This window comes from Phoenix dactylifera, chromosome 4, assembly GCF_009389715.1.
Source record: "Phoenix dactylifera cultivar Barhee BC4 chromosome 4, palm_55x_up_171113_PBpolish2nd_filt_p, whole genome shotgun sequence".
In the NCBI taxonomy this organism is placed as follows: Eukaryota; Viridiplantae; Streptophyta; class Magnoliopsida; order Arecales; family Arecaceae; genus Phoenix; species Phoenix dactylifera.
Window position 1 is genome coordinate 9408918 of NC_052395.1, and position 14203 is coordinate 9423120.

Sequence of the window (14203 nt, forward strand, 5' to 3'; positions counted from 1 at the left end):
ATGATGTTTATAGAAGAAACTCCCTCGAGGTCTTGATCTCCTCAATTTTATAAAAATAATTCTACATATTAGGTGCATCGCAAACGACAATATCTGGTATATTTTTCTCAAGAAGATTATTTGGGCAAAGCCCAATTCAAAGATACTAACAACTCCGGGCCTCACCCAAAAAGGCTAGCCAGATGGTATTTTTTGGGGTTTCTCAACCCTGTACAAGTACCAAAAATCTCTCTAGTGAATAACCGATGTGGGAGTGGGACTAAACACATATTTGTACGCATTCTTATAAAGATGTAGTGCATAAGTGATACTTACGTTCATGAGCGTATCTAAGTTCACAAACAGGTTTGGCTTTAGCCAGCCTCGTAGTCGTAGAAGCCATGCCATCACTTGTATTTAGAAGTCCACTCGTACAAGGGTGAAGGGCAATTTGAGTGCATATCAGTATTTGTTAATGCAACACGCTTGGCTCAATGACTCTTGTAGCAGGTTGCCTGAACCCAGAACAAGACGATCCATGGATGATTGTATTGATCTCATCATATGGTTGATGACTGTGTTAATTTCGAAGCATCTAATCATTTCTGTACCTAGAGAAACTAATAAAGCAGCAAACTGAGTAGCTAATTCTATTCTCTACATGCCTATAAATTTTCTATTAAGCCATCAAATGGATAGCTTGGTAAGAATGATAACGACTTGGATGGTGACTAGCTTGTGTATATTAGCTGATGAATAACGTTGTCATCTCCAATGCCACGGAAGTTGAGGTTGGATAAAGATTAGGCAGGTGAAGTCTGGCTATTAGGTGATCCTCTCCGTGGCAACCACCTTCCCTCGCTACCTTTCAAACTTTGGTAGGTTCCCCTCAACTTATAAGAAATGCACACTCGCTTTCAAATAGATAAAGGGCATTATTGCACATGAACCTTCGTCGCCAAGCAAGGTTTAGCAGAAGTTATTTTTGTTTTACTAATACCTAGCAATCAAATAGCCTAACCCAGGAGCAATGGTATACTGCCCGAGGTGTTGGCTGCACCATGGAATAAGGGTTCTTAATCTTGTGGCCAACTTCTTTGGCATGGGCATGATTGTTTACTCCCTCTGGTTGCTGAAATTATGGAGGGAAGGACTTGTAGAAGAAGGTGCCTCATCATCATCTTTACCTAGACCTTGGTATCCTCAGATTCCCGTCTTTTTTCTTTTTTTTTTCTGTTCTTTCCATTGGTTTTATTTTCCTTAAATACCTCAATTGTTCATGCATAATAGACTACAAGAAAAAAAGAATACTCTTAGCTGTAATTACTTCATCTGTTCATGCACTGCAGAAACTCTTCAACATTTTTTTTTTTGCAATAACTTGCTAGCTATTGATCTCATATAGTTTCTGATTTACAGGTTCATCTACGCATTTCTAGGGCTAGGCATCGTTGCCTGCTTTAATGCACTCATTGGGCACATGGTATCTAATTGTATCAATACAATTGCTCTCTCCATTGTATCCTTCTATATATGCATGGTGTGAAACCATCTCTTGGATATAAGCTATTTGGGGAATCCTATTATCACTTCCACAGATTTCATGTTAGCAGGTTCTCAAAATAAATCTTGAACAATTTTCTGGGTTCAGATGAAATTAATGAATGAATGGGAAACCATCATGAATCTGCTCTCAACTAATTGGATCTGTAGAGAATCTGTTTTCTTTAAATGTTTCCATTAACAGATGTTTATTATATATTCAAACAAAGGAAATATTGCACATTCACAATCTTAAATGCTTCTCGGTGGACTCAATTTGCACAACTGTGTAAGTAATTTAAGACAAGAAGCAGCATTCAAGTGCTTCAGATGTATCCTTAACCAGCTCCAGTACATACTATTCATCTGTACCATTCTATTGCTTCAAATTGCGGTAATCGCAGTGATATTTTTCAAGATAGACTGGCAAAGTGTATGCTTACCGTTCCTAGCTAATATCCTCTGTTATTAAAGTTTCAGATTTCAGATATGCTAATTGAAAAGTGAAAAGTAGCAGCAATGTAACCATTCCTTCTTGTAATTGTTTTTGTAGGTCATTTCCATGTATCTAGATGGGAATAGCATTAAGAACATACTGACATTTCACCTAAATGCATGTCGCCTGATCAGCATTACAACTATGGTAGCACAGGTGATTGCTATCAAACCATGCAATGCACTTACTGTTTATGCTTCTATATCTACATCTATAACAATTTTCAGTTGGAGCGCATCATTCACTTTGATCACAAAACAACCCACTGAGAATTTGTGAAGTAAAAACAAAGACATGATTGTCACATTTCTTGTATATTAGAATTTGCATAATCTTTCATGTTATTGATTTTGTATAAAGTCAATGGGTTTTTTTTGTTAATACAACCAGCGTGCATCTGTAAGAGATGGATAATACATGGAACTTCTAGTGAATTATATCAAGAAATCCTGTTCTGCTCCAAAGCAATCAATATTATTTTCAACATTCATGCCATCTTAGGAAATGAAAAGTGGAACATATACCCATGGCAGGAAGCCACTTGATGAGGATAAGTAATACCAAAGATTTTTCTTACAGAATAATACTGAAGATGGTGCTGCTATACCAATATCTTCTTTGCTGACATGATTTACTTAGTTGTCATGTCTCATCACATTCGTTATGTATCATATGTGGTAATCTCTATGAAAGACAAAATGCAGTTCATGTAAGTCTAATCTGTAAGATTAGCACTACTTAATCCATAATTTAGCATGCATTGATGATGTTCCAGGTGAGTGTGTTGGTGCTGGATATTGTTTTGTGGGCTTTGGGACCCCCACCAAGGAATCATTGTGGAAGCCCTGCAACACCCAACTTGAGATGCTCCTTTCTAGTGTTGAGATCCGACTCACCGCCAGCTCTCCCAGCTTCAGCCCCAGTCTTTGCAAGGAGAATCCAGTCTTCAAGCAGTGCTGCTTGCTGATTCTGGCCAACAAAGAAACCATTTATTTCAAGTTGGATAGGGACAGATGCTACAGTCTACATAAGACTAACCTAAGTTTTAAAAATCATATAATCCATAACTTTTAGAAGACAAAACTCTCTGCTTGCAAACATTGCATGTCACCTTAGCAAATGGTGTTTGCTGAGCCATGGGCTTGTCACAATTTGCACCAATTAGCAGCTCAGACTTTTTTCTGTGGTGCCACCACAAAGTAATATTTTCCATTCATTCTCATCGTGACCCCCTTACCAACATCCAGTACCCACTCATCCACTGCAATGTGAAAAAGACTGCTTTAATCTGCCAATTCTTCTATCATGATATAACAGAGCCACATATTGGTTTAACCCCGAAAAAAACAAACAAATTAAAAATTGGAGTATAATGAGATTTTCGCAGAGTCAGTGCCATCCAGCCAAGTTTCTTTGTTGCATTAGTTCTTAAAATTCATCAAAATCAGAAAAACAAGAACAGCAAAGTAACATCCTTCTCTTATTATATTTTACTATCGGACTGCAAAAGGTTCTAGTATCAAAGACATGATAATGAGAAGGATAAATGCTAATGATGGCATTAGTAATTGCAAAAGGACACACACATTTGAAAGAATGAAACACAAATTTAAAAACACATACAGCTGCATGAGATGGTGATAATCCTTCCATGTTACTGCTGACCATCAAATCTGGTGGAAGTTTACAGAGACAGCAAAAAACAACATAGCTAATGCTAGGGGCCTTGTAGCGACAATTTGTCAAGTAAGAAGTATGACACAACATGATAAACCAGGCATATGCATACGAACAACTCAAATATGCAGCTCCTTAAGTCAGACTCCGATGACTGAGATGTGAAAAGCTGTGTTCTGCCTTCTGATTTAAGGTTGCTAAGATGGCATAGTTTCTACCCTCCTCTTAGACCCATACAATGTCCAATGTTTCTGCTGATATTCTTTTAAGAAATTTTTGATGAATGGTAACCGATTCACAATCTAGTAATAAAAAATTCTGAATTCACTTTTTATCTTGTCAGAAGATAACAGTGCTTACTCTGTTCTTTAATGTATGAGATACCAAATACAGGCAAATGGAAGGATCAGCTTCCCCTGCAATCTCCTTAAGCTTGATCCTTTTTAACCCACAAACAACTACTAGTTTGAACCCATCAATTTTCAAGATGTTCTTGAATTTCTCATTGGTTGCCGCTAGATCAGCGGCAATTCCAGCTTCATTAGCAGAATGGCCAGCATCCGGGGCTACCTGTTTTTACTCACGAAAAAATGACAGCTTGGTGCTTCCTTCTTATATAAGGAATCAATGAGTGTGCATATGCTAGTATCAAATGTAACTGTGGCTTTCTACATTGTAGAGTAAAATTGCGAAAAACCTGACATGCCAGTGGAAACATTAACCAGCAGCTCAAAAATGTAACAAGCAAAGTTCCACTTGTAAGTTCTCTATAAAAATATTAGAAGAAATTATGGAGATGTCTATGGAATTTAGATTGCAATTTTAATAACCTAAGCTTATTGGATGCCAATGACTTCAGATTTGAATGCATATAATACAAGGAAGTTTCAGTCTAAGAGACTGAAGTGCCCAACTTGCACAGTTTCACCCATGCCAGACAGGTGCTATGCTTATAGTGCAACAACTCTTGGACAACAGTTCCCTGCATCTTTCATCCATTACCATAAAAGATAAGAATGGGTTTCTCACAAAGGCACTTTACCCTAAAAAAGTTCTTCACTGAATAGGCATCATAAATACCACTGGACTTCTAACTTTATGAATATGAATAGCAATACTAAATGTTCCAAATATTAAGTGCCTTTTCTGAAGAGGATTAGAGTGGATCCCAAATTATTAGATTTGTTGAGATTGTTTATGTAATTATTGGGTCCAAATGGGCCAACCTGGATCGTAGTCGGTGGCCCATCTGGAGGTCCAACAGTGGTAGCTTCGGGAAGGAAGCTGTTGAGGCGGTTATAACCGCTCAACAGTGGCCGTTCTCCCTCCCCCTTCCTTCCGATGAGGCTATAAATGCCATGGCTTCCTCTGTGAAATTCCATCGACCACCCTTCACTGCCTCTTACCCTCTTTCTCCTGCTACAAGGAATTGGATCGAGAGCGGCGGCGCCGGAGGAGGAGGCACCCCAGCTCGACATCGTCGCTCACAGCTCCTTCCCGGAGCTAGGTGAATCTTCTGATCACTCTATCCTTTCTATCTCATATTCCGATTTGTCCAGATAAATGATCAGAACAAAAAGAAAATTAGAAAAATAAAAAAGAAAAAATAGAAGAAGAGGAAGGGTAGAAGAATGGAAGATGAGGAGGAGGAAGGAAGGGGAAGATCTCACTGTGAGCAGCCGTCATCCAACGTTGGATCGGTTGATCGAAGGCCATGGACGGCCCAGGCCGAATTAGCCTTCCCTTTCCACTCGACTGTGATTTTCTTCCCATCAAAACCCTAGGTCTAAAATCCTAAAATACATACATACCTTCTGATTCTTGGAAGGGTCCTCGGATCATGCAAATCCGGTTCCCATAGGTGGAACCGGTTTGATCTTAGCCGGAGGTGACCGGAGAAGAAGAAGGTGAAGAGGATTCTTCTATTCTCCGGTCGTGGACGCCATCGGGTTGTCCACGGGCTGCAGTCGCAGAGCCGGCCATGGGCTGTGCGGGCACCATGGGTGTGGCCACACACCCTGCGTTCACCACCGGCTTCAGCCGGTTCCTTCTTCTCGATGGGTGTCATGCCCCATCTCCTCCACCGGAGGTGGAGAAGGAGAGCGTCCAGCCGGGCCGCGGCTGCTGCAGGTTGGGCCGCAGCCACCGCAGGCGCCGCTGGTTGGCCGCAGCGCAGCCGGCTTTGAGCCGGCCTCCGCCCGAGCACTCCATCCCCTTGCCTCATGGGAGGAGAGGAGAAGAGGAGGGGGAGGAGATCGGGATGGGAAGAAGAAAGGAGAAGAAGGTTCGGGAAGGGAGGAGAAGAAAGAAAAGAAAAATAAGAAAAGAAAAGAAAAGAAAAAAAAAGAAAAGAAAAGAAGAAAGGAAAATAAAATAAAAATTGATGTGGGTCGAATTGGGCCTGATTCCGGCGGTGGGCTTCAAATGAACCGAGCTTTAAAGGCCCCAGGCTGGACTGGGCCCTTATCTGAGCCCAATATTCTTAAACCCAGAATTAATTGAGTCAGATCTAAACCAATATGTAATTGACCCAGACCTGAACCAGAAATGGAATCAAATCCGAACCATAAAGTAGATTAGACCAGAACCAGAAATTGAATTGGGCCATGGGCCTAACCCAAAAATGGAACTACGTTATGGATCCGAAAATGAAATTGAGTCCAATGGATGGGCTGTAAATGACTTTAAGATTATAAATAAATAGAAATTAAAGGTGCAAGTGATATGTAATTTAATGATCTTGCTAGGTATTGGAGAATTGGTATTTGGGTGAGCAATTGAAGGTAAGTAACCTGTCTTAATCTTATTATGGATTATGTATCACGTTTTATAAGATGAAAAAGTATTATTTATGCAAGTGGAATTGTGTCTATAAATTGTGGAAAAAGTAATCCTGATATAATCTTATGTTTTATTAAATACTTGTGATTACTCGATTATGAAATTGTATATGATTATTTATGCTTTCACAAAATTAGGATCAAGCATGTGTTAGCAAATGATTACATAATTTTGGATCATGATTATTATTATATTATATACACATGATTATGATGATTATGATGATGTAGAAAGATGCATAGAAAAATAAAGTTTTTAGCATGATCATGAGTTTTATTTAGCATGATGCCATTATTCACTTTCCAATGTATCTATGAGAAAAGATTTATGAAAAGCATGATATATTTTAAGAACTCTCAGATCGCTATGCACGACCCCCGCCAGTGGGTAACAGTAACTAGGCATATGACCCCCGCCAGTGGGTAAAAGTAACTTGGCTTTACAACCCCCGCCAGTGGGTGATAGTAACTGGAAGAAGACCCTGCCAACGAGGAACAATAGTTGGCAAAGATTATGGCCCTCGCCAGCGGGTTACAGTAGCTCGGCATACGGCCCTCGCTAGCGGGTTATAGTAGCTTGGTTTAGACCCTGCCAACGGGAAACAATAGTTGGCAAAGATTGTGGCCCTCGCCAGCAGGTTACAGTAGCTCGGCATACGGCCCTCGCCAGCGGGTTATAATAGCTTGGCTTAGACCCTGCCAACGGAGAATAATAGTTGGTAAAGATTATGGCCCTGTCATGGGTAATAATAGTGACCATAGCTGCACTATTATCTGAGAGCACGAATTTCAAAGCATGAATTATGACAAGCACGGATTTCAAAGCATGAATTATGATAGTACTGATTTCAAAGCAGGAATAATGATAAGTACGGATTTCAAAGCATGAATTATGACAAGCACGGATTTCAAAGCATGAATTATGACAAGCGCGGATTTCAAAACATGAATTATGACAAGCGCGGATTTCAAAGCATGAATTATGACAAGCGCGGATTTCAAAGCATGAATAATGACAAGCGCGGATTTCAAAGCATGAATAATGATAAGCACGGATTTCTAGCATGAATAATGATAAGTACGGATTTCAAAGCATGAATAATGATAAGTACGGATTTCAAAGCATGAATTATGACAAGTACGGATATCAAAGCATGAATTATGACAAGTACGGATCTCCAAGCATGAATTATGACAAGTTTTATGATGCATAACCATGTTTATGAAGTTGCATAAATGGACATGCATACTTTTATGACTTATTTGTTTATATGAAATGCTTACTTTGTTACAACTGTTAGTTTTTTAAAATAATGCACTAGCATGCAAAACATTATACTTGATCTGATAAGATTATGCATGGTTACTTACTGAGCTGTTATAGCTCACACCCATTCATTTATGTTCTCACAGACAAATAGGATTGCTAGGAGCAAGGAGCGTGACATGCTTCAGGATTATAGGAAAAGTAGAATATTAAATGCTGATATTTTTTAGATGCTCTGTAACAATCCTTAATGATGAAACATTTGATTACATTCAAGAAAGAAATTGTTCATAATTGATTTAAAGTTTTAAAGTGGCTGCGTGTTATTACGGGCAAAGGTTCGCAATAGCACGACCATGTCATGAACCAAATTCGGGGCGTGACATTAAGTAGTATCGAAGCAATAGGTTTAACCATGATTTAAAACTTTAAAATTAATCATTGAAATGGGTAGCTAAGTTAGCTTTCACATAATTGGAATCATAGTAGGAACAATAATAATATTTTAAATAAATAATTAATTAATTAAAAAAATTATATATATATAAATACATATATATAATATGATGAAATGGATAATGATTAATACTATATTTCGATAGGTGACGATGAGTGATAGCGAGAACGAAGTACTGGCTAACTATAAAAGAAAAAGAGTGAAAGCATCATCCCAAGAAGCTACCAACATGCCAGCTGGGCCAGCTCCAAACGTCGTAGTCACTCAGGCAGATCTTCCTGGTGAATGCCAAGTGGTGACACAGCTTCTTTAGCAACAGCAGCAGACATAGCTCTCCTTCCGACCTGTATCGTCCACAGATACCTATTATGAGAAGTTTCGGAGACTGCATCCTCCAATGTTTGAGGGAGGGGTTGATTACTTGGCTGCTGAGACCTGGATTCGGGAGATAGAGGAGATATTTGATGCCCTACAATTTTTCGAGGAGGTCAAGCTCAAATTGGCGATTCCTATGCTCAGAGGAAACGCCAAGTTCTAGTGGATAGCTATAAAGGCTGGTGTTCAAGGAAATGGTGAACAACTGACATGGGTGGAATTCAAAGATAAATTCTACAATTAGTACTTCCCCCAGTCGGTGAGATTGGTAAAGCAGAATGAATTTTTGGCCCTGAAACAGACCGAGAATATGACAGTATTGGAATATGCTAGCAAGTTCAATGAATTGGGCAGATTTTGTCCTCAGTTTATGGAGGAAGAGATAAGTAAAGCTAATAGGTTTGAACAGGGTCTGAGATATGGGATTAGGTCCAGATTGGTCGTTCTGATTTTCACAAGTTACCAGGATGTATTGGAAAGGGCTCTAAAATTGGAAACTGAATTAAAGAGATCAGAAAAAGAAAGGGATGACCAAAAGAGACCCAAGATGATAGAAAGTCTGAGTGACAGGCCACAGAACCCTGAAAGTAGTACAAATAAGAAGAGGTTTGAGGCCTGTACCTACTGTGGCAAGACTCATGGGGGGCCTTGTTTTAAGAAGATGGGAGTCTGCTTCATTTGTGGTCAACATGGACATTTCGCATGGGACTGTCCAAATAAAAAGAAGAATGATTCGGAACCTACTAAATCACTCAGTAGAAGGTTGGTACAAGTGACCAAATAGTGACAAATATCATCCTAGATAATGCCATGAAGGCCAGGTGTCAATTAATTGTAAATCTTCCGACACCTTTGTATCTTCTGGGTTTTTAACTCTCTATAATGCACACCATAAGAATTGAACCAGTCTTTATGTGATGTCGTCTCCCTTAAGAAAGCTATTCTTATAGATGTTATGTTTAAGAATTTTATCACTTCAACGAGAAAGTTGAAGTTAATACAAATTGAGATTGAGTTGTTAAGCCTTAGAAATGTCGGGCTCCCTTGAATTTGCGCAGTAGAAGCTTGTTGGAAAGTTAGATAAAAGACTAAATATCTTCATTTGTTTAGGAATTAAGATATGAAAAATTTCGAGGACGAAATTTCTTTTAAGGAGGGAAGAATGTAATTATTGGGTCCAGATGGGCCAACCTGGATCGTAGTCGGTGGCCCATCTGGAGGTCCAACAGTGGTAGCTTCGGGAAGGAAGCTGTTGAGGCGGTTATAACCGCTCAACAGTGGCAGTTCTCCCTCCCCCTTCCTTCCGATGAGGCTATAAATGCCACGGCTTCCTCTGTGAGATTCCATCAACCACCCTTCACTGCCTCTTACCCTCTTTCTCCTGCTACAAGGAATTGGATCGAGAGCGGCGGCGCCGGAGGAGGAGGCACCCCAGCTCGACATCGTCGCTCACAACTCCTTCCCGGAGCTAGGTGAATCTTCTGATCACTCTATCCTTTCCATCTCATATTCCGATTTGTCCAGATAAATGATCAGAACAAAAAGAAAATTAGAAAAAAAAATAGAAGAAGAGGAAGGGTAGAAGAATGGAAGATGAGGAGGAAGGGGAAGATCTTACTGTGAGCAGCCGTCATCCAACGTTGGATCGGTCGATCGAAAGCCATGGACGGCCCAGGCCGAATTAGCCTTCCCTTTCCACTCGACTGTGATTTTCTTCCCATCAAAATCCTAGGTCTAAAATCCTAAAATGCATACATACCTTCTGATTCTTGGAAGGGTCCTCGGATCATGCAAATCCGGTTCCCATAGGTGGAACCAGTTTGATCTCAGCCGGAGGTGACCGAAGAAGAAGGTGAAGAGGATTCTTCTATTCTCCGGTCATGGACGCCATCGGGTTGTCCACGGGCTACAGTCGCAGAGCCGGCCATGGGCTGTGCGGGCACCATGGGTGTGGCCGCACACCCTGCGTTCACCACCGGCTTCAGCCGGTTCCTTCTTCTCGATGGGTGCCATGCCCCATCTCCTCCACCAGAGGTGGAGAAGGAAAGCGTCCAGCCGGGCCGCGGCTGCTGCAGGTTGGGCCGCAGCCACCGCAGGTGCCGCTGGTTGGCCGCAGCGCCACCGGCTTCGGGCCGGCCTCCGCCCGAGCACTCCATCGAGCCCCTTGCCTCATGGGAGGAGAGGAGAAGAGGAGGGGGAGGAGATCGGGATGGGAAGAAGAAAGGAGAAGAAGGTTCGGGAAGGGAGGAGAAGAAAGAAAAGAAAAAGAAGAAAAGAAAAGAAAAGAAAAGAAAAGAAAAGAAGAAAGGAAAATAAAATAAAAATTGATGTGGGTCGAATTGGGCCTGATTCCGGCGGTGGGCTTCAAATGAACCGAGCTTTAAAGGCCCCAGGCTGGACTGGGCCCTTATCTGAGCCCAATATTCTTAAACCAAAAATTAATTGAGTCAGATCTGAACCAATATGTAATTGACCTAGACCCGAATCAGAAATGGAATCAAATCCGAACCAGAAAGTAGATTAGACCAGAACCAGAAATTGAATTGGGCCATGGGCCTGATCCAGAAATGGAACTAGGTTATGAATCCGAAAATGAAATTGAGTCCAATGGATGGGCTGTAAATGACTTTAAGATTATAAATAAATAGAAATTAAAGGTGCAAGTGATATGTAATTTAATGATCTTGCTAGGTATTGGAGAATTGGCATTTGGGTGAGCAATTTAAGGTAAGTAACCTGTCTTAATCTTATTATGGATTATGTATCACATTTTATAAGATGAAAAAGTATTATTTATGCAAGTGGAATTGTGTATATAAATTGTGGAAAAAGTAACCCTGATATACTCTTATATTTTATCAAATACTTGTGACTACTCGATTATGTAATTGTATATGATTATTTATATTTTCACAAAATTAGGATCAAGCATGTGTTAGCAAATGATTACATGATTTTGGATCATGATTATTATTATATTATATACACATGATTATAATGATGTAGAAAGATGCATAGAAAAATAAAATTTTCAGCATGATCATGAGTTTTATTTAGCATGATGCCATTATTCATTTTCCAATGTATCTATGAGAAAAGATTTATGAAAAGCATGATATGTTTTAAGAACTCTTAGATCGCTATGCACGACCCCCGCCAGTAGGTAACAGTAACTAGGCATATGACCCCCGCCAGTGGGTAAAAGTAACTTGGCTTTACGACCCCCGCCAGTGGGTAAGAGTAACTGGAAGAAGACCCTGCCAACGGAGAACAATAGTTGGCAAAGATTATGGCCCTCGCCAACGGGTTACAGTAGCTCGGCATACGGCCCTCGCCAGAGGGTTATAGTAGCTTGGTTTAAACCCTGCCAACGGAGAACAATAGTTGGCAAAGATTATGGCCCTCGTCAGCGGGTTACAGTAGCTCGGCATACGGCCCTCGCCAGCAGGTTATAATAGCTTAGCTTAGACCCTACCAACGGAAAATAATAGTTGGTAAAGATTATGGCCCTGTCACGGGTAATAATAGTGACCATAGCTGCACTATTATCTGAGAGCACGACTTTCAAAGCATGAATTATGACAAGCACGAATATCAAAGCATGAATTATGACAAGCACGGATTTCAAAGCAGGAATAATGACAGTACGGATTTCAAAGCATGAATTATGACAAGTACGATTTCAAAGCATGAATTATAGGATAATGGCAAAAGTTTTATGATGCATAACCATGTTTATGAAGTTGCATAAATGGACATGCATACTTTTATGACTTATTTGTTTATATGAAATGCTTACTTTGTTACAACTGTTAGTTTCTTAAAATAATGCACTGGCATGCAAAACATTATACTTGATCTGATAAGATTATGCATGGTTACTTACTGAGCTGTTATAGCTCTCACCCATTCATTTATGTTCTCACAGACAAATAGGATTGCTAGGAGCAAGGAGCGTGACATGCTTCAGGATTATAGAAAAAGTAGAATATTAAATGCTGATATTTTTTAGATGCTCTGTAACAATCCTTAATGATGAAACATTTGATTACATTCAAGAAAGAAATTGTTCATAATTGATTTAAAGTTTTAAAGTGGTTGTGTGTTATTGCGGGCAAAAGTTCGCAATAGCACGGCCGTGTCATGAACCGAATTCGGAACGTGACAGTTTAAAACGGAATAAAATATAACAATGACCTTGGTTTAATAAGTTCATTTAAGGTTAATAAGTTATACAGGGTTTTGTATATTAAACAATCTGCCTCTGCTCTAATGATATGCAAGAAGTAGTAATTTTTACATAAAGCAAATTGTCTTTAAGTTTTCACTTAATCAAGTTTTGAGTCAAAAATATTGGGAAGAGTTATATCATTAGACCAAACATTAAAAGCACAAGCAGCAATCAGACATGAAGAATGATAAGTCTAGACTGTAATTACTGTGGCGGATGTGGGCATAGACGATTGGGAACAAATTATCATTCTCAAAGATCAGAAATGATCATTTACGCAAGAATAGGAAAATTACATAACAAAAGAAATGACTGATTTCATTGAAGTGGCAAACATGTATGTGAGATGAAAATTATGTTACTGATTTGTTAGCTCCCTGAGCTTTTTCCAAAACGTACTTGATGATTTTAAAGAAAAATTGACAATAACAATGCTGAAGATAGAAAGCTAAAATACTTGAATCAATCAAAGAGGTGCTCAAACCTGGACACCCACTAAAAATGAGGTATAAATAGAACGAATTAGTCTGACCTTGAATTCTGCCTGTAGCCATGCTTTATGAAGATCCCAGACAGACATCAATGCGCAGCAAACATGATATCTCCCCTGTCAAGTGTTAATTTGATGGTGATATTGATGGAGGACCACTGCAGGAAAAAGAGGGAAGGAGGAGGAGGAAGAGAAAGAGAGGAGGAAGAAGAGAAGAAGAAGAAGAAGAAGAAGAAGAAGAAGAAGAAGGATGCTAAGGTTTTTATTCAATCATTTAATACCCCAATTCATGAGAGGGGTGGCCTTTATATAGGCCTTATATCATGAATTGGCCAAGTCAACCAATTGACAACTAACCAAACTTGGACCCTTCAATCAACTGACTAAGTCAATTAATTGATTACATACCAAAATCGATCCAATCTCTCGATCCAATTATATGACTCAATTAACTTGATTAATAACAAAACAACTGACCAAATTGATTTGACTAAAACAAAAGCAAATAGTGCAATAAAATAAAAGTGACTTAGACTCAAATAGACCCAATCTGGGTCTGACTCAATCCAGTGGCTCAAGATCGTCTCCGAGCCATAATGATATTAATCTTTGGTGTGAACGTGAGCGAACGGCTCTGATGGTTCGATCACCTGATCAAATGGCTCTGATGTTCCCATCAACTCCTTCCAGGTGGAAAAAACTCGATTCCGTCGAATGCAGGTCTGGCCGGCTGTCATACTGCTTCAGAAGATCGGGGTCAAGGCACTGCAACTTGGCTCTAAAAATCCACGTCACGTCAGACTCTGGTCGGCCTTTCCACCGAACAAGGTAATGTTGGTATCAACCGTT

General features: G+C 39.8%; 2 protein-coding genes across 8 annotated transcripts; one reads left to right on the forward strand and one right to left on the reverse strand.

Annotated features, from left to right (window-relative positions):
* Positions 1 to 888: 888 nt before the first annotated feature.
* LOC103706859 (tetraspanin-19-like) lies at positions 889 to 3312 on the forward strand. Of its 4 annotated transcripts, XM_008791113.3 has the most exons (5): positions 894 to 1176; positions 1399 to 1498; positions 1874 to 1954; positions 2075 to 2173; positions 2793 to 3312. In XM_008791113.3, the coding sequence occupies exons 1-5, from the start codon at positions 1010 to 1012 to the stop codon at positions 2982 to 2984; spliced, it is 639 nt and encodes a 212-aa protein (XP_008789335.2). In that variant the 5' UTR covers positions 894 to 1009; the 3' UTR covers positions 2985 to 3312. The 4 variants fall into 4 exon arrangements, 3 of the variants coding, with proteins under 3 accessions (XP_008789335.2, XP_038981427.1, XP_008789336.2); XR_005511445.1 differs by lacking the exon at positions 1874 to 1954 and having other exon boundaries at positions 889 to 1176; positions 1399 to 1810; positions 2793 to 3237; XM_008791114.3 differs by lacking the exon at positions 1874 to 1954 and having other exon boundaries at positions 895 to 1176; positions 1399 to 1462.
* Positions 2432 to 14199, reverse strand: LOC108510690. 4 transcript variants are annotated; one of them, XR_001879436.3, is made up of 4 exons: positions 13397 to 14199; positions 4055 to 4264; positions 3129 to 3278; positions 2432 to 2986 (listed from the first exon to the last, which is right to left on the reverse strand). XR_001879436.3 is itself a non-coding variant. In XM_026804564.2 (4 exons), exons 1-3 carry the CDS (start codon positions 5170 to 5172, stop codon positions 3237 to 3239), a joined length of 504 nt encoding a protein of 167 aa, XP_026660365.2. In that variant the 5' UTR covers positions 5173 to 5978; the 3' UTR covers positions 2432 to 2986; positions 3129 to 3236. The 4 variants fall into 4 exon arrangements, 1 of the variants encoding a protein (XP_026660365.2); XR_005511446.1 differs by having other exon boundaries at positions 4055 to 7230; XR_005511447.1 differs by lacking the exon at positions 13397 to 14199 and adding an exon at positions 9825 to 10213 and having other exon boundaries at positions 4055 to 4920.
* Positions 14200 to 14203: the final 4 nt, after the last annotated feature.